The sequence below is a fragment of the Rhinatrema bivittatum genome, chromosome 10, assembly GCF_901001135.1.
Source record: "Rhinatrema bivittatum chromosome 10, aRhiBiv1.1, whole genome shotgun sequence".
Classification (NCBI taxonomy): Eukaryota; Metazoa; Chordata; class Amphibia; order Gymnophiona; family Rhinatrematidae; genus Rhinatrema; species Rhinatrema bivittatum.
Window position 1 is genome coordinate 126,417,332 of NC_042624.1, and position 27,962 is coordinate 126,445,293.

Sequence of the window (27,962 nt, forward strand, 5' to 3'; positions counted from 1 at the left end):
ACCAGTATACATGCCGGGTGAGGTACTCTGGGTACAAGACACCAGTATACATGCCAGGTGAGGGTACTCAGAGTACAAGACACCAGTATACATGCTGGGTGAGGTACTCAGAGTACAAGACACCAGTATACATGCCAGGTGAGGTACTCAGAGTACAAGACACCAGTATACATGCCGGGTGAGGTACTCTGGGTACAAGACACCAGTATACATGCCAGATGAGGTACTCAGAGTACAAGACACCAGTATACATGCCGGGTGAGGTACTCAGAGTACAAGACACCAGTATACATGCCGGGTGAGGTACTCAGAGTACAAGACACCAGTATACATGCCGGGTGAGGTACACTGGGTACAAGACACCAGTATACATGCCAGGTGAGGTACTCTGGGTGCATGACACCAGCATACATGCCAGGTGAGGTACTCAGAGTACAAGACACCAGTATACATGCCAGGTGAGGTAATCAGAGTACAAGACACCAGTATACATGCCGGGTGAGGTACTCTGGGTACAAGACACCAGTATACATGCCAGGTGAGGTACTCTGGGTACAAGACACCAGTATACATGCCAGGTGAGGTACTCAGAGTACAAGACACCAGTATACATGACGGGTGAGGTACTCTGGGTACAAGACACCAGTATACATGCCAGGTGAGGTACTCAGAGTACAAGACACCAGTATACATGCCGGGTGAGGTACTCAGAGTACAAGACACCAGTATACATGCCGGGTGAGGTACTCAGAGTACAAGACACCAGTATACATGCCGGGTGAGGTACACTGGGTACAAGACACCAGTATACATGCCGGGTGAGGTACACTGGGTACAAGACACCAGTATACATGCCGGGTGAGGTACACTGGGTACAAGACACCAGTATACATGCCAGGTGAGGTACTCTGGGTGCATGACACCAGCATACATGCCAGTGAGGTACTCCGGGAATACACCACCAGTGTACATGCCAGGCAAGATACTCTGGGTACACACCAGTTACATGCCAAGTGAGGTACTCAGAGTACAAGACACCAGTATACATGCCGGGTGAGGTACTCTGGGTGCATGACACCAGCATACATACCGGGTGAGGTACTCTGGGACACACCACCAGTATACATGCCAAGTGAGGTACTTCAGGTATAAGACACCAGTGTACATTCCTGGTGAGGTATTCCAGGTACACAGTGTACATGGGTGTGATACCTGTATACATGCTGGAGGGGGGCATTTTGGGTATCTGACACCTGTATACATGTTGGGTGTCCTGGATTCAAAACAGCACTCAGGAGATCACAAGGTGTTGCAGGCTGTAGGGTACATGGCTGGTAGGAAAACTTACAGCATTGCTTGTGCTGTGCTGAATGCTCCTGTGGGAATCTGTGAAAGTCTCTCTCTCTCTCTCTCTGTCTCTCTCTCTCTTATCCCTGGAGGACCTTCACTGCTGTGTGCATGTCTGTGTGTCATTTAATAAAAATAAAAAAGGTCCCACGTAACCTGCTTATAGTTGTAGTGATTCTTTGATTTCCACAATCTCCAGTTAAAGGACTGCCATTGCTGTGCCCTTTCCTAACTCGTTTCCTTTTATCTGCCAAAGGTGAAGAGACAGCATAGGACTGGCTCCTCTATCATGGAGACCTTGGCATAGAGGAGAAGGGAAAGCACTGGGTAAGTGCAAGGAAGGGCTGATCCAGCAGGTAGGAGAAGGAAACAGGACTGGTCCAACAACCAGGAGATATGGAGGGCATTATTCACGCTCCCTGCAGATGCTTTGTAAGTACAGACAGACTTTCCTTAGGAAAACCGCTGGAGCAAAAAGCATCCGCACAGATTTATACCTCCTTTGCCTGCAGATACTTTTTCCCTACTAAGTCGACGAGCAGAGTATTGAAAATCCAGAAGTATGAATTGTACTTTTCTATCCCAACGTGACAAAAAGTGCATGCGTTGTGGAATTGTGCGAGCACTTCTGCCTGAATGCAGGATGGGCAGTTTTCACCCTGGAAGCAGTGCTGAATATTGCCCTCATAAAAAGTACAGACATAGAAATGAAGATGGAACTACAGAAAGAGAGGGGAGAAAAGGGATTGAGAGGAGAGGTCCAGCTGTAGGTATGAAAGAGTGAGTGAGGCGACAGGGGAGGGAGAGATGACCACCTGTATGTACGAGAGGAGAGTGAGGGAGCGAAGACCAGCACCAGGAGTATGTGAGAAAAGCACGAGCGAGCTCCTTCTCCTGCTGAGGAGGGGACATACCGCAGACTCTGAGGCGGAACTCGTTTCGGTGAGCCTCTTGCTATGAGCTCGAATCATGACAGAGCCCTGATGGAAGGAAGGGGGAACATGAATAATGCACATCAAGAGACGGTGCCAGGCTCTCAAAGACAGCCTTAGATAAAATGTATTTTCTTTGTTAACCTCAGAACAGTGCAGACTAACAGAGATTTTCCTTTATTAGCCAGGCTGAGGTCAGTACCATCCCCAGCTCCTCCTGTTATCTTCCCGTGTGACAGTTCCATGGCAGAAAATCCCACATAGTAAAGTCTCCAAGAAAAAGAGCTTCTCTCACCCCTCAACGTTTATTAAATTCACAGTACACTTATAATCCATTAATAAACAAAGTAACAGCATCTACTGCATAAATACAATCCGGCATGGGGTGGGGGTGATGAAAAGTGTTGTAGAGTTAACAGAAATGAAAATTGTCAGGTAAGAGCAACATTCATCTTCTGTTCTGTTCAGCAGCAGTGCGGACTTACCACAGCTTGCAAGACTTCACCTGCAGGAGATCCCCTTGTCTCTTCTATGAGCTTTGCACAGATAGCCCAATTTCCAGTGCTTGTGCTCTCTCAGCAGATGACAAAACCACTGCTCTTCTGCTATGGGAACGGGTTCCGCTTTACTCTGAGAAAGGTTTTTTTGTTATTTATTTTGATAGAGTTGTCTTAATGGCTGATGTCCTGTTTTTCCATAAATGCTTGGCCAGACGTCTCTGTTGTTTCTGCAAGCTGGACTGCTGCTGTTTCCGTTTCTTTTTGCGGTCTTTGGAAGCACACAGTCCATTCTTGCTTCAGTGGACCACTTTGTTAACCTGATGGGTGGTGATGCTGTACTGTGGATGCGGCTCTTCTTGTGCTGTTCTCAACCAGCTCTGTTTCTTTGTCACTGCCAAAGCCCTCGTTATTCAGAAGTACAAGTGTAGGAGATACTGTTGCATGTCCAGTGACTGAGACTCCATTGCTATGGGATGAGATGAGTCAATGGTGCAGGGCAGTGTCTGCAGCTAGATCTCATCTAATCAAACACCAGACTGGAGGGATTCAGACTAAGGGGCAAACAGAGTAAGGTTCCTTCGGTTCCAGATGTCAGCAACATCCCGACTAAGATTACTATGAGGACTTTAACAACTGCAATTGTCCATCTCAAGAAATCTTCTGTCCCAGACATTTAGATAAGAGAGAAAGCTGGATGTGTTGAGATACAAGTGAACTTGCGAAAGCAAACACTACAATGATTCTGGCATAGTTACTTTTCTAAAGCAACAATCTCTTTTCCATGAATCTAGTGCCTTTTGCACCTTTTAAAATCAAGGAAGATGACATTGCTACATTTATTGCACAACTTGTCAGTATTTCCTTCGCTAAAAGTCACCTGCCTGATCCATTAAAGGTGATAAAACCCCCAAATCTTGATCTGGCAGATTTTTACAATTTTCATCCAATTTCTTCTTTACCATTTCCAGCAAAGATCAGAGAGAATGTTCTCCTCAAACAAGTATAAGCAAGAACCGGAGCTCAAGTGCACTCTACGCCAGTAATTGTAAGCACCAAAACGTCACTTGGTCAGTGTTTCAGAATGCAGCAAGTTTATTATTCAATATGGTAACTCCTTGCATTGACACAATTCTTAACAGCAATCCCCCTTTTTTTCACGGACCCGTGTTTCGCCTGTCCGGCTGCTTCGGGGGGAATTTTTAACAATATCTGTAAACAATAAACAATGAAGACGTGACCAAAGTATGTTCTGGGCTACACAAGGACAGACAAAGCTTAATCCAGTTCTACACATACCTATGCTACAATCAGCCAAGCACGTTGACAGGAGCACCAAGTGCAATGCCGAGAAGCAAGATTTAAAATCCAAGCTTAGGCTGTTTTGGCGCGAAAACCGCGTTGATCACAGACACTAACCATTAACCAATTACCCACCATTCCTTGGCTGCCATACTAGGATGAAATGAGATGATGCCATTCAAGTTCAGCATTAAGTCCATTGGGAGCCACTGTGTCCAAAATGTAAATCCATTTTTGCTCCCTTCTAATGAGAATCGAGGAAAAATCACCTCCTCTGGTTGGAGGCGATACCACATCTAAGACAAAAATTGTAATTCAGCTACTGTGTGCGGTATCTGTGTCCAATGAGCTTCTAACGGGGCCTTATCCCTGCCCATCTTTATGTTACATTTATGCTGAATTATGCGTGTTTTGATTTTCCTTGAAGTTTTGCCCACATGCAATTTATTACACGGACACTTGATCACATAAACTACGCCTTGTGTTTCACAATCAGAATGCCCATAAAAGACAAAGGTTTTGCCGGGAGTCAGATGTACAAACTCTGGCAGTGTAGACGTGTGTTTGCACACTGAACAGTGGTCACACGGGTTATGCAAGCCTGTGTCACGTGAGCGTAGTAACTTATCCCGTATATTGGAGCCCCGCCGGTGCTTCGCAAATGTGTATGAAGTGCTAGCGCTCCCCAATGCCTCCGCATGATCTTAGACATATCATTACTAATCGTGGAAAATTCACTGCAGGGGGGGTATCTCTGGGCTGGGGTAAAACAAGTACAGCCCTGTTGACATTAAAAGCACGTTTATATGCTTTTTTCAAACCTTTACCAGGGTACCCTCTCTGTGGAAACCGCAGTGACATCTGCTTAGCTTGGAAAACGTAGTCTGCCCTTGCTGTTAGGAATTGTGTCACTGCAAGGAGTTACCATATTGAATAATAAACTTGCTGCATTCTGACACACTGACCAAGTGACGTTTTGCGTGCACTTTTTGGTGCTTACAATGCTCAAACAAGTATATCATTTCCTAGATGAAAACTATGGGTTTAGAAGCTCAGATGTCAGTGAAACACTTCTCATCTCTAGTTCTGATGCATTTTGCTGAGGATTTGATTCTGCTACAGCTTTCGTTCTGGTGCTTCCTGACATTTCCTCCCAGTCCTTAAGGGCTTCTCAACTCTTTTGTATGGATGCTCTTAGGTTGTGCCCTTTCCACCTTTCTGCAATCTGCAGGGAGTTACTGATCACCAATATGCTGATGACATTCAGTTTTTCTTTCCTATTGACCAGGCAATGTTGAAAATCTCTACTTGCCTTTCAGCCCTTAATAATTGGCTATTAAACAACAGACTGGTAATCGTAAGACGGAAATCAGTGCACTGGCTCATTTTCTCATCACTAATTTGCCTTCATCCATTACTCTTGATCACAAATCAAGCCTTAACTTTGCATCCTCACATTACAAATATTATGAAGACTGTTTTCAAGCTTCTGTTGCTCCAGAAAGTGAAGTCTATCTTCTTTCTGGTGCGCCTCGCCGCAAGCAGATTTCACACCGGCTTCTGATTTTGTCAAACGTCAAGTTTCAAGGCGAGCTCCACATTGTTTCAATAATGCCCTGAGGCTTTTTCGCTCTTAACAACTTTGGTCATCTTTCCAGAATTTACTAGATATTTCTTCTCTAAAACAGCTCGCAGCGGCTTACTAGGCAAACATAGATAACAGAATGCAAATCATGTCATAAACAATAAGATCAAAACTTAAAACTAAACAAAATCGGCTAAAATAGTAAACCCTGTCTGTCAATCCTATCAGACAGCAGCAGAAGAGAAAGTACGAGGGCACTCGTAACATCCCCCCACCTTCCAGAAACCCTCAGACATCTGTCAGTGCAGGGAAGGCAGAGCACCAGGGAGGACTCTGTGTACCAATAACCTCCCTCGTAACCCAAGCTGATACGGGGAACATGGATCCAGCTCTGATCTTTGATGAAACCCTCAGACATCTGTCAGTGCAGGGAAGGCAGAGTGCCATGGAGGACTCTGTGTACCAATAACCTCCCTCGTAACCCAAGCTGATACGGGGAACATGGATCCAGCTCTGATCTTTGATGAAACCCTCAGACATCTGTCAGTGCAGGGAAGGCAGAGCGCCATGGAGGACTCTGTGTACCAATAACCTCCCTCGTAACCCAAGCTGATACGGGGAACATGGATCCAGCTCTGATCTTTGATGAAACCCCTCAGACATCTGTCAGTGCAGGGAAGGCAGAGCGCCATGGAGGACTCTGTGTACCAATAACCTCCCTCGTAACCCAAGCTGATACGGGGAACATGGATCCAGCTCTGCTGGGAAGACAATGATCTTCAATTACGAGTCACGCGGCCTCTGCAAATTTCAAGGATGTCATCTATGCACAGCACCGGGCCCCAATAAAACACACCTCCTCACTGGTCTTAGCAACAGACTTCTTCTTATGAATACAGCCAGACAAACTTCATCCATTCCTCATATTTCCCTATCTCTTTGGGACTGACATGACCCAAGAATTGCTTAGAAAATGGTAAATAACTTTCTCATGAACCTTCTGCAAACAAAATTGTTTTCTCCAACTCACAACAAGAAAATTATCTCCCTAGGACTCCTTACCCAATCAGAGCAATGTTGTGCGGTACAGAACCAGTTAATATGTCGCTACAGTTTTGTGATAATTTTGATAAGATGGCAGTGGAGGGATCTTATGATTGCCCAATTGATCCTTCCTGGAGAAGAGAACTCTTAAAGTCAGAACTAAAAATGCTCTAAGAATACCTGAAAACAAATTTGGAGAAGGGCTTCATCTGACCATCCAAATTACCTGCCAAGGCACCAGAATGGGTGGTTAAGAACATAAGAAATTACCATGCTGGGTCAGACCAAGGGTCCATCAAGCCCAGCATCCTGTTTCCAACAGAGGCCAATCCAGGCCATAAGAACCTGGCAAGTACCCAAACACTAAGAAGATCCCATGCTACTGATGCAATTAATAGCAGTGGCTATTCCCTAAGTAAACTTGATTAATAGCCGTTAATGGACTTCTCCTCCAAGAACTTATCCAAACCTTTTTTAAACCCAGCTACACTAACTGCACTAACCACATCCTCTGGCAACAAATTCCAGAGCTTTATTGTGCGTTGAGTGAAAAAGAACTTTCTCCAATTAGTTTTAAATGTGCCCCATGCTAACTTCATGGAGTGCCCCCTAGTCCTTCTATTATCCGAAAGACTAAATAACCGATTCACATTTACCCGTTCTAGAGCTCTCATGATTTTAAACACCTCTATCATATCCCCCCCTCAGCCGTCTCTTCTCCAAGCTGAAAAGTCCTAACCTCTTTAGTCTTTCCTCATAGGGGAGTTGTTCCATTCCCCTTATCATTTTGGTTGCCCTTCTCTGTACCTTCTCCATCGCAATGATATCTTTTTTGAGATGCGGCGACCAGAATTGTACACACTATTCAAGGTGCGGCCTCACCATGGAGCGATACAAAGGCATTATGACATTTTCTGTTTTATTCACCATTCCCTTTCTAATAATTCCCAACATTCTGTTTGCTTTTTTGACTGCCGCAGCACACTGAACCGACGATTTCAATGTGTTATCCACTATGACGCCTAGATCTCTTTCTTGGGTAGTAGCTCCTAATATGGAACCTAACATTGTGTAACTATAGCATGGGTTATTTTTCCCTATATGCATCACCTTGCACTTGTCCACATTAAATTTCATCTGCCATTTCGATGCCCAATTTTCCAGTCTCACAACATCTTCCTGCAATTTATCACAATCTGCTTGTGATTTAACTACTCAGAACAATTTTGCATCATCTGCAAATTTGATTATCTCACTCGTATTTCTTTCCAGATCATTTATAAATATATTGAAAAGTAAAGGGTCAATACAGATCCCTGAGGCACTCCATTGCCCACTCCCTTCCACTGAGAAAATTGTCCATTAAATCCTACTCTCTGTTTTCTGTCTTTTAACCAGTTTGTAATCCATAAAACGACATCGCCGTGTTTGGGTAATTGCCAGGTTCTTGTGGCCTGGTTTGGCCACATTTAAAACTAATCGGAGAAAGTTCTTTTTCAGTCCCTGCACAATTAAACTCTGGAATTTGTTGCCAGAGGATGTGGTTAATGCAGCTGGGTTTAAAAAAGGTTTGGATAAGTTCTTGGAGAAGTCCATTAACGGCTATTAATCAAGTTTACTTAGGGAATAGCCACTTCTATTAATTGAATCAGTAAGAAATTGCCATACTGGGTCAGACCAAAGGTCCATCAAGCCCAGCATCCTGTTTCCAACAGGGGCCAATCCAGACTACCATGCGGTCTCACCATGGAGCAATACAAAGGCATTATGACATTTTCCGTTTTATTCACCATTCCCTTTCTAATAATTCCTAACATTATGATTGCTTTTTTGACTGCCGCAGCACACTGAGCTGACGATTTCAATGTGTTATCCACTATGATGCCTAGAACTTTTTTCCTGGGTGGTAGCTCCTAATATGGAACCTAACATCGTGTAACTACAGCAAGGGTTATTTTTCCCTATATGCAACACCTTGCACTTGTCCACATTAAATTTCATCTGCCATTTGGATGCCCAATCTTCCAGTCTTGCAAGGTCCTCCTGTAATGTATCACAGTTCGTTTGTGATTTAACTACTCTCAATAATTTTGTATCATCTGCAAATTTGATAACCTCACTCGTCGTATTCCTTTCCAGATCATTTATATATATATATTGAAAAGCACCGGTCCAAGTACAGATCCCTGAGGCACTCCACTGTTTACCCTTTTCCACTGAGAAAATTGACCATTTAATCCTACTCTCTGTTTCCTGTCTTTTAACCAGTTTGTAATCCACGAAAGGACACTGCCTCCTATCCCATGACCTTTTAGTTTTTCTAGAAGCCTCCCATGAGGGACCCTGCCAAACACCCTCCGAAAATCCAAACACACCACACCCACCGATTCACCCCCATCCACATGCCCATCAACCCCCTCAAACAAATGAAGCAGACCTGCGAGGCAAGACCTCCCCTGGGCAAATCCATGCCGACAGTGCTCTACCAAACCATGCATTTCCACATGCTCCGCGATTCCGATCCACCACTCCATGGCATGGGATGGGATCTTCTTAGTGTTTGGGTAATTGCCAGGTTCTTGTGGCCTGGTTTGGCCAATTTTGGAAATAGGATGCTGGGCTTGATGGACCCTTGCTCTGACCCAGCATGGTAATTTCTTATGTTCTTAACCACCCATGACATTTTTCTTTTCTAGAAGCCTCTCATGAGGAATTTTGTCAAATGCCTTCTGAAAATCCGGTTCATCTTTATCCACATGTTTATTAACCCCTTCAAAAAACTGAAGCAGATCTGTGAGGCAAGGCTTGCCTTGGGTAAAGCCATGCTGACTTTGTTCCATTAAACCATGTCTTTCTATATGTTCTGTGATTTTGATGTTTAAAACATTTTCCACTATTTTTCCTGGCACTGAAGTCAGGCTAACCGGTCTGTAGTTTCCCGGATCACCCCTGGAGCCCTTTTATAAATATTGGGGTTACATTAGCTATCCTCCAGTCTCTTCAGGTACAATGGATGATTTTAATGACAGGTTACACATTTTTACTAATAGATTTTACTAAATTTCTTTTTTTTTAGTTCCCTTCAGTTCCCTGGGGTGTATACCATCCGGTCCAGGTGATTTACTACTCTTCAGTTTGTCAAACAGGCCTACCGCATCTTCTAGGTTTACCATGATTTGGTTCAGTCCATCTGAATCATTACCCATGAAAACCTTCTCCAGTACGGGTACCTCCCCAACATCCTCTTCAGTAAACACCGAAGCAAAGAAATCGTTTAAATTTTCCACAATGGCCTTAACTTCTCTAAGTGCCCCTTTAATCCCTCGATCATCTAACAGTCCAACTGACTCCCTCGCAGGCTTTATGCTTCAGATATATTTTAAAAGTTTTACTGTGAGTTTTTGCCTCTATTGCCAACTTCTTTTCAAATTCTCTCTTAGCCTGTCTTATCAATGTCTTACATTTAACTTGCCAATGTTTATGCTTTATCCTATTTTCTTCTGTTGGATCCTTCTTCCAGTTTTTGAATGAAGATCTTTTGACTAAAATAGCCTCTTTCACCTCCCCTTTTAACCATGCCGGTAATCGTTTTGCCTTCTTTCCACCTTTCTTAATGTGTGGAATACATTTGGACTGTGCTTCTAGGATGGTATTTTTTTTTTAATTTTTTTTTTTAACAATGTCCACGCCTCTTGCACACTTTTTAACTTTGCAGCTCCTTCTTTCATTTTTTTTTTATCAATTTTTCTCATTTTATCAGAGTTAATCTTTTGAAAGTTAGCACTAGAGCCGTAGATTTGCTTACTGTCCCCCTTCCAGTCATTAATTCAAATTTGATCATATTATGATCACTATTGCCAAGCAGCCCCATCACCGTTACCTCTCTCACCAAATCCTGTGCTCCACTGAGAATTAGATCTAAAATTGCTCCCTCTCTTGTCGGTTCCTGAACCAATTGCTCCATAAAGCTATCATTTATTCCATCCAGGAATGTTATCTCTCTAGCGTGTCCCGATGATACATTTACCCAGTCAATATTGGGGTAATTGAAGTCTTCCCATTATTACTGCACTACCAATTTGGTTAGCTTCCCTAATTTCTCTTAGCATTTCACTGTCTATCTCACCATCTTCACCAGGTGGACGGTAGTATACTCCTATCACTGTAGTCTTCCCTGACACACAAGGGATTTCTACCCATAAAGATTCAATTTTGTATTTAGTCTCATGCAGGATGTTTATCCTGTTGGATTCTATGCCATCCCGGACATAAAGCACCACACCTCCTCCCGAGTGCTCCTCTCTGTCATTGCGATATAATTTGTACCCCGGTATAGCACTGTCCCATTGGTTATCCTCTTTCCACCATGTCTCTGAGATGCCAATTAAGTCTATGTCATCATTCACTGCTATACATTCTAATTCTCCCATCTTACTTCTTAGACTTCTGGCATTAGCATACAAACATTTCAAACTTTGTTTTTTGTTTGTATTTTCATTCTGCTTTTTAATTGATAGGGATAAGTTAGAATTTTTTAGCTCAGGTGAGTTTTTAGTTACAGGCACTTGGACTACTTTTCTAATTATTGGAACCTCACTGTCGGGATGCCCTAATTCTAATGCATCATTAGTATCCTTTAAAGATACATCTCTCCGAACCATGCGCTGCTGAGCGACTGTCGGCTTTCCCCTTTGTTCTAGTTTAAAAGCTGCTCTATCTCCTTTTTAAAGGTTAGCGCCAGCAGTCTGGTTCCATCCTGGTTAAGGTGCAGCCCATCCCTTCGGAAGAGACTCCCCCTTCCCCAAAAGGTTCCCCAGTTCCTAACAAAACTGAATCCCTCTTCCTTGCACCATCGTCTCATCCACGCATTGAGACTCCGGAGCTCTGCCTGCCTCTGGTGACCTGCGCGTGGAACAGGGAGCATTTCAGAGAAAGCTACCCTGGAGGCTCTGGATTTAATCTTTCTACCTAAGAGCCTTGCACTATTCAGCATTGAATGCAGCAAAAAGTCCATAACAGATATCCACCACCACTGATCCACAAACTGACAAGATTTTCATAAATCTTGATTTCAGAAGGGCGTATCACCTAATTAGGATTTCAAAAGCTTTCCAAAACAGTTTTCAGTCACTGACTGGCTTGAAAACTTAGCCGGATAAAGTTATCTGGCTAACTTTGGCAGGATATTCCGTGGCTAACCTTAGGCTACTCTACGACATGACCAGAATTTGCTGGATAACTACTGCAGCTAACGCAACTCCTGGGGTGCTCGAGGAGAGAAGCTTCTTAATTTGGGGGCGGATGAGCTCTTTCATTCTCTGTGAGGTTAAGAATCCTGTCTGACTTAGATTAAAAAGCACACTCTCCTTCACAAGGTAGACTTATGATCAAGTGAGGTGTCAGAGAAAAATAAACTGGGGATCTGAAGAGGGAACCTGGTTTTTAAAAAACTCTTTCAGTGAGTTTATGCTCAAACATTATTGTCATCTGCTAGATTAGAGGATCCAGCTGCTCAAGGTCAAGCTACAACACCACCAAAGTATGCGAGGCAAAAAGGATCAATCTCGCAATGAAGAGCTTACTGATCAGGATGTCTTCCCAAGAGGGATTTACATTTGCCCTCAGGTTGGTTCCTTTTCTGTACACACCAGGCTATAAACTTTCAGCTCAATTTTCAAAGCGTTTAGTCTCCTAAACTGGCCCTTTTGAACATAACTAGGGTTGAGTACCTAAACTTAGGCTCCGAGTTTCGTTAATGTAGAAGCCTAAAAAGTGGGTGGCTACAGGCGTGGAGATAAGGCAGGGATTTTCAGAACTAGACATCTAACTTAATAGCCTAAATTTAGGAAAATGAACAGAAGGCCTAAGTTTAAGCCCTAAATTTAGGTGAATTTTCAGCTGAAAACTTAGACTGAAAATAGGGGCTTGACTTAGGGGCCTAAATATTGGCCTTTGTGATCAGCAGTTCCAGTTCGTTACTGAGATCCCAGGCACCTTTGATCACTCTGGGTGGGACATTTCTGAGTTACCCCATTCACTGCTGGGCTCCAGACATATGAGACATCTCAGGGTAGCATCTGTCACTTGTGAATGGGCTTTAGGGCTGCTATCTCCACACCTCCAGGCCTTTTATTTACTGTGCTCCTCCATAAATCCTTCCAAGCTATGCCTGCGCTAAGCACGGCCTACGCTACTTCCCATGAAGCACATTTTCTACCACTAAGATCAACTGCAAGGAAAAAGAGGAGGATATTAAAAGTGGAAGAAGAGAAAGTAGAGCTGGAAAGACAGGGGCGCAATATCAGTCAATCCTGGTTTTACCCATTGTGCATATGGATTTCCCTAGTGAGGTCTCTAATAAAGGCAGGACTACATCTCCTTGCATGCAATAAGCAAAACCAGGACAGGCTCAGCTTGTGCCCTCTGTAAACAGGATGTCATTGAGGAGGCACTGCCAAGGATGAATGAAAAATCACTAGAAAATAACCCAAGAAATCCATCAAAAAACTACATGCAGCTATGAGGTCACCCTCTGTAAAGATGAAGTCACTGCCAACAATGTCATCAGTGAACCCAAGAAATCCATCAAAAAACGACATGCAGCTATGAGGTCACCGCCAACAATGTCATCAGTGAACCCAAGAAATCCATCAAAAAACTACATGCAGCTATGAGGTCACCGCCAACAATGTCATCAGTGAACCCAAGAAATCCATCAAAAACTACATGCAGCTGTGAGGTCACCACCAACAATGTCATCAGTGAACCCAAGAAATCCATCAAAAAACTACATGCAGCTGTGAGGTCACCACCAACAATGTCATCAGTGAACCCAAGAAATCCATCCAAAAACTACATGCAGCTATGAGGTCACCGCCAACAATGTCATCAGTGAACCTAAGAAATCCATCCAAAAACTACATGCAGCTATGAGGTCACCCTCTGTAAAGATGAAGTCACTGCCAACAATGTCATCAGTGAACCCAAGAAATCCATCAAAAAACAGCACCATGGTGAATCACAACTAAAGGGTGGCTAGAAAGTTCTCATTTTGGAAAGAATTGGGCATGTATCATTGCAGTTAAAATTTCTTTTGGAATAAAATTATTCTTTCATATATTATATAATGCTGATCTCTACAATCATCCTCCAAAATCTACTATCTTCACTTTCTTATAGAAAACAAAATTTATATAATTGTTTTCAGGAGCCTTTTGTCAATATAACATAAAAATATCCTTTTTTTGTTATTAGTGCTGTCCAATAATTCCCTTAAGAACCATGATGCTCAATCTGAAACTTTACACACTCAAACAAACGATCAGTTTGATCCTACCAGTTAAATGAACTTCTCAGGCTATGGCTTTAACAGAATAAACCATAACGACAATGCAAAGCTCTCGTCTCACTGTGTTAATATCGACACTGCTGAGACCCAGAAACACTACTCACATGTGCAACAAGAACAGTACAAACTCCATCACAAAGAGCACAGAAAACCAAGACACAACTAAGTGCAATATACAAAGTACCATGAGTGAGAAATACCACCAACACCATCACATGAAACACCAAGAGTCAGGAACACCGCTGTCCTCATCACATAGAGCACCTTCACCGTCAACCCCACATGGAGAATCAAGCATCAGAAACAATGCCAACATCACTGAATGGAGCACCAACACCACACCGAGGAAACTCACTCACATGGAGCATTGAGAGTTGGAAACAGGGAAGATAGACTAAGGAACACTGCTGTCCTCATCACACAGAGCACCTTCACATGAAGCTCTAAGAGCACCATCACCGACAACCCCACATGGAGAATCAAGCATCAGAAACAATGCCAACATCATTGAATGGAGCGCCAACCCCACACCGAGGAAACTCACTCACATGGAGCATTAAGAGTTGGAAACACAGAAGATAGACTAAGGAACACCGCTGTCCTCATCACACAGAGCACCTTCACACGAAGCTCTAAGAGCACCATCACCGTCAACCCCACATGGAGAATCAAGCATCAGAAACAATGCCAACATCATTGAATGGAGCGCCAACCCCCACACAGAGGAAACTCACTCACATGGAGCATTGAGAGTTGGAAACACGGAAGATAGACTAAGGAACACTGCTGTCACCATCACACAAATCACAGTCAGGAACATCACTATCACCATCATATGGAGCATTACCAACACCATCCTACGCAGCAGAGAGAGTCAGGAGCAGTGAAAGGCAGGTACACTACCGACACTATCACATGGCACAAACAGGGTCAGGACTATGCCTGGTGCCTGGATGCTAGGCTGCTCCATGAATAGAGGAAGGAGGCACATAGCATGCACTGGCTTGATGGGGGGCATGGGCAGAAGTGATGCTGTTCTAGTTACTGCTTTTGTCCCTGTGCCTATGGTGTGCTCCTGCTCAACAGAGTTTAGGATTTCATTAGCTTTTGTTAGTTGCAGATCCATTTCTTAGGTGGCCCTCAGACTGTATAATGTGTGGGGGTCCTGCTTTCTGGTACCTGAGCAGCAGAGCAGGGAAGATAGCTTGATGGTGACATGACTACCTTCCCTACTCCATCCCAACAAAGTACAGTGAACAGTATATTCCTATATGCCTGTCCAGTATGGATCAGCGCCCCCAGCTACACTCAGTCGTGGCTTCGTGGAACCATGCAAACACTGCGAGCATTGCCTGTTCTGAGAGATCTCGCGCACAAGACAGGGTGAAAGCTGAGAAGGGCTTGAACCTTACCTGCGAATTGACCGACTGTCCCATGGGAATACGGGAACATTCCAGGGCGTACTGCTTTACACAGAAATAGCAGCCCTAGAGAGAGATGGCACATATTAGATGTTGCTTTCCACACAAATAATTCCTGTATTTACGGGAAGTGGCTACAGCATCTGGGATGAAAAAGCTTTTCAGGTATCTGCTTCATAACTTTGATCTCATGTGCTTGCTCATGGTGGATGAGCTGCAGTATTACAGCGCAGAAAACTTCTCTTCCACTTTTAATGGGCACTAGCACCAATCTCAGCAGCATTAAAACCCAGGTGGTGGCGTGTCTGCTTCCTGGCATTAATTCCAAGGGCAGGCTGGAAAATCACAGACAGACACAAAGGTTTAATGAGAACTAACGGTGGGTATGCCGGGCAGACAGCTTTGCATTGTATGAAGAGAAGGAAGGGCCTGGCTCAGTGCAGTCACCTCACCCCCAGCCAGTGCACTGAAACGCAGCTGCTATAGGCACTGCCTCAATGCCGGTCGTCCTGCAGGTGTTAGCAACTCTGTCTTTCCATCTGATGTGGGCAGTTCTGCAGATGGAATCGATTAAGCTTCAGGATGGGGTGACTTGCATCCATAAAGCAGAGTCCATGAGGAGAACTGCTCAGTCATCGCACACACCCCCTGCTCATTCCCCAGCCAAGGCCTCAAACGTTCAAATACAAAGCTTGCCTTGGCCATTCTGCAGGAAGACCAACACCAGTGTTATTGGAGTTAGACAGGACTCTGCCAAGATAACAGAACTTGTTAACAGCGGTCAACCTGCTGTGTCTGGCACAGGATTGGAAAGGCGTGACGCATAACGGGTTTATAGGCTCACAGTCAATACGAAAAGCCACCAGGATGAAGCACAAGTTAATAGCTATGGACTTTCATCTCTTGATACTGACTCTATAGAGTGCTTGGGGTGATTATGTGATCAGGGAAGTGGCTGATAAAATGGATAAATAAATGCAGTGACAGTGCCATCAACCCACAATCGTCTGCAAAACGTTGCTGTCCGCACTTTTGTTTTTCACTTGCAGTTGGCTTGGGACTGATGCTGTTGCCATCAGCATGAAATTGAATAGGAATGTCCAAATGGTGGTTTAAAAGTAATGAGTAGACAAAAAATTACTATCTAGCGCAAACATACACACCTCACCCCACCATTCAGTCTCTCACTTTAAAACCATCCACCATGAATTGCACAAATCCCATGTGATACCAATAAAACCCAGTTTACCCCAAAATATATAATAAGTATAATACACTCTAATTGTTCAACATTTGAAAAGGATAAACACTTGGTAAATGCTTTCACATTGTCACAGCAAGTCCAACAAAGCTAATCAATTATTCTCCAAAATCCTCACAAGGTTTCCACCCGATGACTTGTATTATCCAAAACTTTCCAAGACAACGTCAGCACCATCCACTGGATCCATCCGACAAGGACACCTTGTTTCACCCGTACTCCCCGGGCTTCATCAGGGAAAATATATCGCCAACGCACTTCTACACTGCCCTCTTTTCACTGTCTTAAAAATAATTCAAAAACATTATAAACAATCCAACAGCCACTAATATAAATATCTATAACCCATCAAATCACAAATTCTACCTTTTATATTGCTTTCTCTGCATTGTCTTGAAATTTGCACCTCCTGTCTTTAAAACCCAGCTCTGTATGCAATAATCTTTCAACTCGCTGGAAGAAACTACTTCATGTTCAATTGTTTTATCTCCTTATCCCAGGTTGCTCACACTGCAACCAAAGAAACAAAATGCAATACAATGTAACAAAACCCTGCTTACCTGAACAAACGCTCAACTGGCTGGCTACTTACGTCACACCCGGAGCTGACAACATCACGTCGAGTAATGATGATGTAACCCCATGCACAATGCCAGAGCTTTATATACACAAACAAATCAACACTTGGACAATTAAGCAATGTTCCATTATCCCATTTCATGGTTCCTAAAAAACCACTATTCAAATCAATGTAACCTGATTAACTCACTCTAAACTGTCACATCTCATTCCACTCACTGAATCAAGATATAAAATAACATCCTCTAGCATAAATCCCCATATCTTCATAAGAATGCTTGCCATTCAATCGGACCATTAAGCCCTTGAGGTGAAATTGTCTGCCACTCAAAAATGAACCTTTGTCCACTTTTCTCAAAACTGCAAATAAATCACCTCCCCACTGCAAATCAATCCTTTTCACCACAAAAAATCTTAACTGTTCCACTTCATGTTTTGCTTCTAACCAGTGTTTAACTAAAGGAGCATTCTCTCTACCCATTCTAATTCTGCTCTTATGCTCTATGATTCGTAATTTTACCGGTCTAGATGTTTGACCAATGTAAATCATAGAGCAGGGACACAAAATGGCATATATAACACCAGCAGTCTCACAAGTAAAAAACTCAGGCAACGTATAAGCATGTTTTAGATTGGGATGTTTAAACTCCTGCATAACTAATACATGGGCACAAACCGAACAAGTGCCACACTTGTATTGTCCCACAACATTGCAATCTCTAATTTGCTTGTTTGGTTTTTTTTAAATTGTCCCATAAATTTCTGCGCTTTTTAATTGCAAAAATGGGTCGCTCACTAAAGATTTTTAAAGGAGAAAGAATGTTCCAATATTTATTCACTATGTCTTTAATCCTTGCAGATTTAGAAGAATATGGAATAGAACAAATGGTTCTGGAAGGAATATCTTTTTGTGCTTTGATCAACATATTTTCCCTGTTGGAAAACAATGCCCTTTTATAAGCCTTCTTTACTATAGATCTTGAATAACCCCGAGCCAAAAACTTCTCACTCAAAACAGAAGATTGCTGTTTAAAATCTTCGATGGAAGAGCATAAGCGTCTGTATCTCAAAAATTGCCCAATGGGGATGTTGTCCTTTAACTGTCTTGAATGGAAACTCCGAGCATGTAACAAGTTATTTTTATCTGTGGGTTTCCTATAGTGGTAACAATTTTATTATCAATCAAGCACACCTTCATGTCCAAAAAGGGTACACAAGACGTATCTATAGTAAACTGAGAAATGGATCGCGGCAGGACAGTGCTTGTAGCTCTGAGATGCGGCGTGCTGAACACACGGCCAGCAAGAACACCATCTTCAAGGTTAACAAACGGAGGGACAGGCCTCGGAGGGGTCTGAAGGCAGGTCCTGCTAGGAATTCCAAAACATCCAGCAATATATCGAAACCCAGAAAACTAGCTCAAGGTGTTCCTCAAGGATCCTCGCTCTCTTCTACTCTCTTTAATATATACCTTTCTCCTCTCTGTCAGCTGCTGGTGAAACTGGATCTTCCACACTTCATTTACGCAGACGATGTGCAGATCCTAATCCCCATCAACGACTCACTACCTAATGCTCTAAAAATCTGGGACACAGCGCTGGGGGAAATAAAAAATCTCCTTACTGAAAACTACCTTGCAATAAATACAACCAAGACAGAGCTCCTCATCATCTCTTCACACAATAACCCCTATTCTAAATCTACCCCACATGCATCATCAGACTCCCTCAATTTACAACAAGTCCGCAGCCTTGGCGTTATCATTGACAATCAATTCTCATTAAAGAAATTCATCACAACTACAATTAAAAACGGATTCTTTAAGCTACACACACTAAAAAGAATCAAACCCCTTCTTCATCCATACGACTTCCGAACAGTATTACAAGCAACTATTTTGTCAAAAATCGATTACTGCAAAGCCATCCTACTAGGTCTCCCTAAAAACTCCATACAACCATTACAGATGCTTCAAAATGCAGCTGCTCGCTTACTTACTAATACCCACCGCCATGAACACATCACACCTGTGCTCATGTACCTTCACTGGCTGCCGGTAGCATCAAGGATTCTATTCAAAGTTCACTCCCTCATCCATAAGTCCATTTACAACCAAGATATGCAATGGTTCTCCGATCAATTCCTATTCCACACGTCAAAGAGACCAATAAGAAAAATACACCAAGCCAAACTTGCGTCCTCTTCACTTAAACACATCAAACACGTTTCTACAAGAGACCGTGCTTTCACTATTGCGGGAACCAATATCTGGAACAAAATGCCCACTGACCTGCGTCTTGAACCCTGCCACAAAAAATTCAAGTAGAACCTCAAAACTTGGCTGTTTGAACAAGCCTACTCACAATGATCTTCTCCTTTTTCTCAAATACCCACTACTTGTACTGCTTCTCCAATAGATCTTTTGGGATTTTATATGCTTCCCCAAATAGATTAGTTGGGATTATATTATCATTATTTTCAGCAGATTATGATTATCTTTAAGTTAATTTGATTAGTGCTTAACTATGTCTTTAAATTTGTTCTTAATTGATTTATTATGTACTCACGAGTTTATTCTCTTTTTGATTGTAAAGCTTGTTGCTAATTTACTGTTGATTGTGAACTGAGGTGATGTTATTAACGTGCCGCGGTATATAAAAAACTTCAAAATAAATAAATAGATAAATAAATAGGTTGAGGTTCCACAGGGGCACTGGTCACTTCAGCGGCAGGCGAATGTGTTTGACTTCTTTCAGGAAACGTGAAACGTCTGGGTGTGTGGCAATGCTGTTGCCCTCACTCCTGGGGCCGTAGCAGGATAGCGCAGCTACCTGAACCTTGATAGAATTGAGGGACAGACCCTTCTGGAGCCCATCTTGCAGGAAATCCAAAATGATGGGGATTTTAGCGGCATGTGGATTGGTGCCGTGAGTTTCGCACCAGGCTTCAAATACTCTCCAGATCCTTATATAAGTTAGTGATGTGGAGAACTTGCGTGCGCGGAGGAGTGTATCTATTACCGGCCCCGAGTATCCCCTTTTCTTCAGTCTGGCCCTCTCAATGGCCAGACCGTAAGAGAGAATTGAGCTGGATCCTTGTGTAGGATGGGATCTTGCCGCAGCAGGTCCCTGTGAGGAGGCAAGGGTAGAGGATCCCCTGCCAGTAGCCTTCTCATGTCTGCGTACCAGGGTCTTCTTGGCCAGTCCAGGGCCAGCAGAAGAACTAGGTCTCTGTGCCGCTGAATCTTGTGTATAATGGCCCCCAGCAGGGGCCATGGGGGAAAGGCATATAGCAGGATCCCCGGAGGCCATGATGTACCAGGGCATCGATCCCCTGGGATAGAGGATCTTGCCTGCGACTGAAATATCTGGGTACTTGAGCGTTGGACCTGTCCGCTAGTAGGTCCATGCCCGGCATCCCCCACTGATCCGTGATCATCTGGAAGGCCGTGGACGACAGCTGCCATTCCCCCGGGTTTAGGCTTTCTCTGCTGAGGAAGTCTGCCGTGGCATTGTCCTTCCCGGCGATGTGGACGGCAGAGATGTCCTGGAGATTTGCTTCCGCCCACGCCATCGGGGGGGCTATTTCTAAGGATACCTGTCGGCTTCTGGTTCCGCCCTGCCGGTTGATGTATGCCACCGTGGTGGCATTGTCCGACATCACTCTGACCGCTCTGTTTCGAAGTCTGTGGGCAAATCGCAGGCATGCTAGCCTGACTGCCCTTGCCTCTAGTCGGTTGATGTTCCACCCCGACTCTTCTCTGTTCCACCGTCCTTGGGCGGTTAGTTCTTCGCAGTGTGCTCCCCAGCCGCTCAGGCTGGCATCTGTAGTGAGCAGGGTCCAGGTTGGAGAGGACATTTTTGACCCCCGGCTCATGTGGCCGGGCTGCAGCCACCACCGTAACTGATGCCGTACACTGGCCAGTAGAGGTAGATGCACGGTGTAGTTCTGTAATCGTGGACTCCACCGAGATAGAAGGGTGCGTTGCAACGGTCTCATATGCGCCCGTGCCCATGGTACCACTTCCAGAGTGGAGGCCATTAGGCCGAGGACCTGTAAGTAATCCCAAGCTGTGGGCCGGGTGGCGCTCAGCAAAGTCTGCAAATGATGCCGGAGTTTTAGTTTCCTCTTGGAGGTCAGGCTGACTTTGTCTCCCTGGGTGTCGAATCGGACTCAGAGGTATTCCAGCGACTGCGAAAGCTGTAGGGAACTCTTGTTTGTGTGATAATTTTGCAACCTACCTGGTGTTATTCAAATCTAACCTGTTAGGTTTCAAAGTTATCCAAGTAGTTATCCAAGTTATCAAAGTTATCCAAGCACTGAACGGAAATCCAGGATTTCCGTTCAGTGCTGCAAGCCATACTGTTTTCAAAGATTGACTATTGCAACGCTCTACTACTCGGTCTTCCCGCCTCTTCTACTAAACCTCTACAGATGCTGCAAAACGCAGCGGCCAGGATCCTTACAAACACACGTCGTAAGGACCACATCACACCTATTCTAAAAATCCTTCATTGGTTACCCATCCATTATAGAATACTCTTCAAGGCTCTCACCATCATCCACAAATCTGTCTACCAGCAATCCACACTCCAACTCTCCATCCCTCTCGAACTACATACTTCCGCAAGACCGATCAGATCCGCCTACAAAGGTTCTCTCAAAGCCCCCCCTAACACATCCTCGGTCCACAACTCCATTCATAAGCAAGCACTTTCGACAGCGGGTCCGCTTCATTGGAATTCGCTTTCCCCGGATATACGCCAGGAACAATGCCATCTCTCCTTCAGAAAGAAACTGAAAACCTGGCTGTTCACTCAAGCTTACGGTTGAAGGAACATTTTATCAAACACATTGTCTCTCACCCTTGACCGCCTCCCTACTCCCCCCCCCCATCCCTGCCCTCCCACCTCCCCCCCTGCATACCCCTCCATGCTTCCCCGTCCACAAGATTTATGAATAATTGTGAATAATTACCTAAGATTAACCCACAGCCGAGCTTAATCGAGCTGATTTTGTATCGCTGTCTTTTGTTTTCATTGTTTTCAATGACTATTTTATCACACTTCAGTTGTTATCGTTTTAAAATATCTTTCCTGTCCTCCAGCTCCCATGTTTTTCGCTCCCTGTTTGATGTAACTTTTTACCTTCTATATAGTTGTTAATTGGTTTCCCCTGTTCTATTGTAAACCGGTACGATAAGACCGCGTCTTGAGTATCCGTATAGTAAAAGAATGTAAAATAAAATAAATAAATAGATTTCCCTGGATAAGTATTCGGGGCTATTCAACAGGGTTTTAGTTTTAACCAGATAACCCAGGTCTATACAGAGTTAGATTTGAGGTGCTCCTTAAATTTATCAAATAATAATGTTACATTGCTGTTTCTCTAAAGTGTTTTCCCTTTCTAAAGTGAAGCTGCCAGATCTCTAATCTGCTGTAACCTGCTTTGAATGAATCTTGCATCTAAAAGCTGGGAAATAAATCAGTTTAGCCTTTGGAGGCTTCTGTCACATTGGCATCCCTGTGTCCCAGGCATGCTTTTGGCGCTCTCTCTCTCACCTGAAATGCCAGCTCCATGAGGACAATACCACCAGGAAGTGCGCGCTGCAGGTGATAGGTGGTAAGTGAAGGACCGGCATTCTGGAAGAGACGAGAAAGCAGACCAAGTCTCAGATATTGTGTCTGTCAGTCACAGGACAGTCACAGGTCCCTGTGCTCAGCTCACTTAAATAAGAACATAAGAACCTGCCATACTGGGTCAGACCAAGGGTCCACCAAGCCCAGTATCCCGTTTCCAACTGTGGCCAATCCAGGCCATAAGAACCTGGCAAAAACCCAAACATTAAATAAATCTCAAGCTGCTATTGCTTATTAATTAAAGGCTGATTCGTTTCATTTGGGGATCTCCCGAATGAAACAAATCTTATTCGTTCATTTCATTTTAAAATAATGCATCAGGCCTAGGCCGAAGTGCTGGTATTGTGTTTGGTCATAGGTCAAAGCCCAAAGCAGGGACGAGGCTTAGGCTCGACTGTGACACTGGGATCTCGGCCAGGAAGCCGGATCCCGACACTTGGGCCTCAGCCCAGCCCTTGGGTCTACAGGCCTGGGAACTCCTGTCCGATGTCTTCGGGTCTTCACTGCCAAATGACGGTGTCCGCTGGGGTCGTGTTGGAGTGAATTAACTCTGGCGTATTCACCCCCCACGGACGGCGCCATTTTGATGTTCGGCATGCCGCAGGGGTGAATACGCCAGAGTTAATTCACTCCAGCACGACCCCAGCGGACACCGTCATTTGGCAGTGAAGACCCGAAGAAAGAAGACGTCAGATGGGGGAGCTCCCAGGCCTGGACTTCCCCTGGGCCAAGGCCCAGGTGTCGGGACTCGGCCTCTTGGCCAAGGCCCTGGTGTCAGGACCCGGCCTCCGGGTTGGGTCGTGGCATCAGGCCTGGTTCCCGGGCGAGGCCCAGTGCCGGAACCCAGCCTCTGGGTCAGGCCGAGGAGGTGGCGAGCTACCACGTCCTTGGCCTACCCAAGATCGAGGCTTCGGCCTGGGCCTAGGCCGAAGCTGGCAGATCTTTACCGGACCGGGTACGTGAGTGCCAGGGACTCATGGTCCCGGCATTTTTGCAGGCGGGAGGCCCCATTTTTGTTTTTTTGGCCATTTTTGTGGGTTTTTTTTTTAATTATTTGATTCATTTTTTTCCTTACGAATGAAAAACGAATCAACAATCCATGAACTGAAATTCGTGGGAAAAAACCTCCTGAAAACGAACCGAATAACGAAAACGAAATTTTTTCTCTCTGCATATCCCTATTCCTTATAGGGGAGCCGTTCCATGCCCCTTATTTTGGTCGCCCTTCTCTGCACTTTCTCCAGTGCAACTATATCTTTCTTGAGATGTGGCAACCAGAATTGCACACAGTATTGCCCACACGAGAGACAGAAAGGAACACACCTCTGCACCCAACTCACACACATAAAACAAGAATGAATATGGACAGAGTACAGACCTTTGGACTGCCCTCACTCTTCTGCTTAGGGAAGGAAAAGGAAGTTCTGCCTTCAGACACCAGGGATGCCAGTGTGCGGATCCGACTTGTGATACTGTACGAACACAAAGAGGAAGCATTTACAAGTCAAATCCACAACAGACAAGGTACATGTGTTAACCATATGAAGCAACCAAAGGTGGACAGCTAAGCTATGAAGAAACCATAGGTAAAACTGCTGATCCATCGATTTAAGAAGAATTGTTACATTTGGGTTCAGGAAGGAAGTTTTCACTATTGCAATATTGGCTACAGATACAAAACTTGTTTTTGCCTTTCCCTGACTTACGCCATTGAGGGCTCTTAGACACTCAGAAGTAGCTCGACTCTCTGGAGCTCTGCTCTTCTTTCTACCAAACTATTTGACTAAAAACACATATGAATGGAAATCCTAGTACTGGTAAGAGCTCCAAGTCTTGCTCTGTGAGTCCAAACGTTTCCCTTTACAGAGAGGACACTAAAGTATTATACTAAAAGCTAGCTACTTGCACATAATGTCTGTTCTCTGAAAATACGAACACAGTAATAGGTCACAAGGAAGGATCTTCTCTCAAGATCTAGGACTTTCCTAATTTGAGGTGAATTGGATGGGTTCTGACAGGCCTGGTTTTTTTTTTTTTATTCGTGCTAAAAGCCATAATGGAACTGTCGAACTCCACTAAATTGGAGGAAGAGTCTGGTTGTGACTAATAGAACATATCTTTAGAGAAAGCAAAGTTGCTTACATATAACCAGGGTTGTCTACGGACAGCAAGATAAATCAGCCATAACCAGTATGTGATGTCTACAGACAGCAAGATAAATCAACCATAAAAAGTAGGTGATGTCTACGGACAGCAAGATAAATCAACCATAAAAAGTAGGTGATGTCTACGGACAGCAAGATAAATCAACCATAAAAAGTAGGTGATGTCTACGGACAGCAAGATAAATCAACCATAAAAAGTAGGTGATGTCTACGGACAGCAAGATAAATCAACCATAAAAAGTAGGTGATGTCTACGGACAGCAAGATAAAATCAAACCATAAAAAGTAGGTGATGTCTACAGACAGCAAGATAAATCAACCATAAAAAGTAGGTGATGTCTACGGACAGCAAGATAAATCAACCATAAAAAGTAGGTGATGTCTACGGACAGCAAGATAAATCAACCATAAAAAGTAGGTTGAGTCTACGGACAGCAAGATAAATCAGCCATAACCAGTATGTGATGTCTACGGACAGCAAGATAAATCAGCCATAACCAGTATGTGATGTCTACGGACAGCAAGATAAATCAGCCATAACCAGTACGTGATGTCTACGGACAGCAAGATAAAATCAGAGCCATAACCAGTAATGCATTCCACTATCGGACGCCAGTGTAATTCAGAGAGCACATCACTCCAGTGCTCTCTGAATTACAATGGCTTCTGATAGTGGAATGCATTTAGTATAAGATCGCAACTATCAACTTTAATTTTATCTCCTCTGATGCTTCACCTTAGGAGCAAAGCTCTTTTACAGCTTTACTGTCTGTCTGTCAGCTTCGCTCTGCACAACGAGGCCTTTTAGATGTGCCCTCATCACTGCATGCCAGACTTAGTGTTTATCAGAGACTGCGCTTTCTCTGTGGCCGTCTCGGTTATCTGGAACTCTTTTTCCCAAAGCTCTACGGATGGCAGACAGTGTTAAGACTTATTTAAGACTCTGCTAAAACATTGCTTATTCTCAGATAGCTGGCCAGAAATTGGTCCACATAAACCGAGGTATAGGCAACGTTTGTCTCTGGATCTCAAAGGAGTAGATTCCTTTGGACCTTGTGGAGATGTTCCACAATCATGTGGCCCAGCATCCCTCAGTCTCAGTCTCCTTGTGTTGGCCATCACAATCAGTAGAGACCATTGCCCTTATCGACTCCAGGACCGCGGGCAATTAATTAATCTGGATTTTGTCCACCTGCATGGAATTCCTATTCGACCCAATCCTGCAGCATTCTCCGTTATTGCCACTGATGGCTGGAAACACAAAAAATATTACCCTTGGAGTCGATGATGGAGAAGATCAGCGTTGGCTTTCTCTGAAGCCAGTTGGAGTTACCGGGCTTCCTGAAACCCCTCTAAGCAAAGTAATTATTGTTACAAATGTGGGTGGACTTATATATGGACTTGTGACATTGTCTCTATTGTATTATTGTTTAAATTTTGAGCGAGGCACTTCTTTTTTTGGTTGTTTGGTCGATACAGAGGCAATATGATATTTTCCATTTGAGTCTTCATTCTTTTCAGATCATTCTTAATATTCTTTTTGCTTTTTTGATCACTGCCATGCACTGAGCTGGGAGAGCTATTGGGTGCACATGAGATGGAATCCTGTATAGGTATGCATATTTGTAAATTATAACTAGGAAGTTACCTGCTCAAATGTAACTTACCCTTCCAGCACTGGAAGAGGGAACTGTTTCAAGAGGATGCCGAAACGAACAATAATTTGCTGAAATTTGGGAAAAATTTGAATTTTGAATTAGTGTGCACTAAATCCCGTTAGTGTGCACTAACACAAAATTAGTGAAATACGAAAAAAACCAAACCCTGAAACTTGGAAAAAACGAAGTTAACCGCAGGGAAAAACGAAGTATGAAACGATATGATATATAAAACGATATACATCTCTAAGGTCCAGGAGAGGCGTTGGTAATCAAACTGTGAGAGAATTAGAGCAGGCTTGAGCCAGATATAGAGGTCTGAGGGGAGGACACTCACCTCCTGGCAGGGGAGGGGGGTCGCACCTGCCCAGGATGAAGCCCATGCTTTGCAGGTATTGGATATAGTGTTGCATGAAGGTACGCACAGCTCGCAGCCACGGCTTCTTCCTTAAGTTTACAAGGTAATGTCTCCAAGGAGTCGCAGCTGTGGCTGCGGTCTCTGCCTGACGCCGTTGAGGGTCGTATCGAACGATGGCGCTTCTGGACAATAGAGATGAGAAGTTATATCCTCTGAATCAGCCCTCCATCAAGGAGTATCAAAGACTACGACTCAGAGAATACTAAAGGAACGCAAAGGCGCTCCGGCTATAAGAGAGAACCCTTCAAGCTTTTCTTTGACTCCATCTGCTGGAAGGGAGACACCACCACTGTCTGGACTGATCCGGGTACGTACAGGGAACTCATTGTTACTACCACCCACCCACCCATCACAGCAGCACACAATACCTTCCCCCCCTCCACTCCCTTCACCCATCTTCCTCCTCTACAACCACTAACCCCCCGCTTTCCTCACCTCCACCACTGATTCCCTGCACCCCTCTCTTCCACACACATCTCCCACCTCCACTTCCACACTGCATTCCCTGCACCCCTCCTCTTCCACACAACAGTCTCCCCACCTCCACAACTGCATTCCCTGTACCCCTCCCTCCTCCACAGTCTCCCCACCCTCCCACCTCCACACTGCATTCCCTGTACCCCCTCCCCGACACAACGTCCTCCCCAACACGTCCTCCACACCTCCACTTCCACACTGCATTCCCTGCACCCCTCCTCTTCCACACACAGGCTCCCCACCTCCACCAGCACACTGCATTCCCTGCACCCTCCTCCTCCACACACAG

At 44.3% G+C, this 27,962-nt stretch overlaps 1 protein-coding gene across 1 annotated transcript in view; it reads right to left on the reverse strand.

The window, feature by feature from the left end:
• Positions 1-27,138, reverse strand: part of LOC115099882 (KICSTOR complex protein SZT2-like) — a 62,610-nt gene extending 35,472 nt beyond the window's left edge. Inside the window, exons 1-5 of the mRNA XM_029617813.1 lie at positions 27,116-27,138; positions 24,334-24,427; positions 22,878-22,958; positions 15,468-15,542; positions 2,262-2,327 (exon numbers count right to left, since the gene is read on the reverse strand). Of these exons, the coding sequence (XP_029473673.1) occupies positions 2,262-2,327; positions 15,468-15,542; positions 22,878-22,895 (159 nt within the window). The 5' untranslated portion in view covers positions 22,896-22,958; positions 24,334-24,427; positions 27,116-27,138. The remainder of the gene's footprint in view (positions 1-2,261; positions 2,328-15,467; positions 15,543-22,877; positions 22,959-24,333; positions 24,428-27,115) is intronic.
• Between the last annotated feature and the right edge of the window lie 824 nt (positions 27,139-27,962).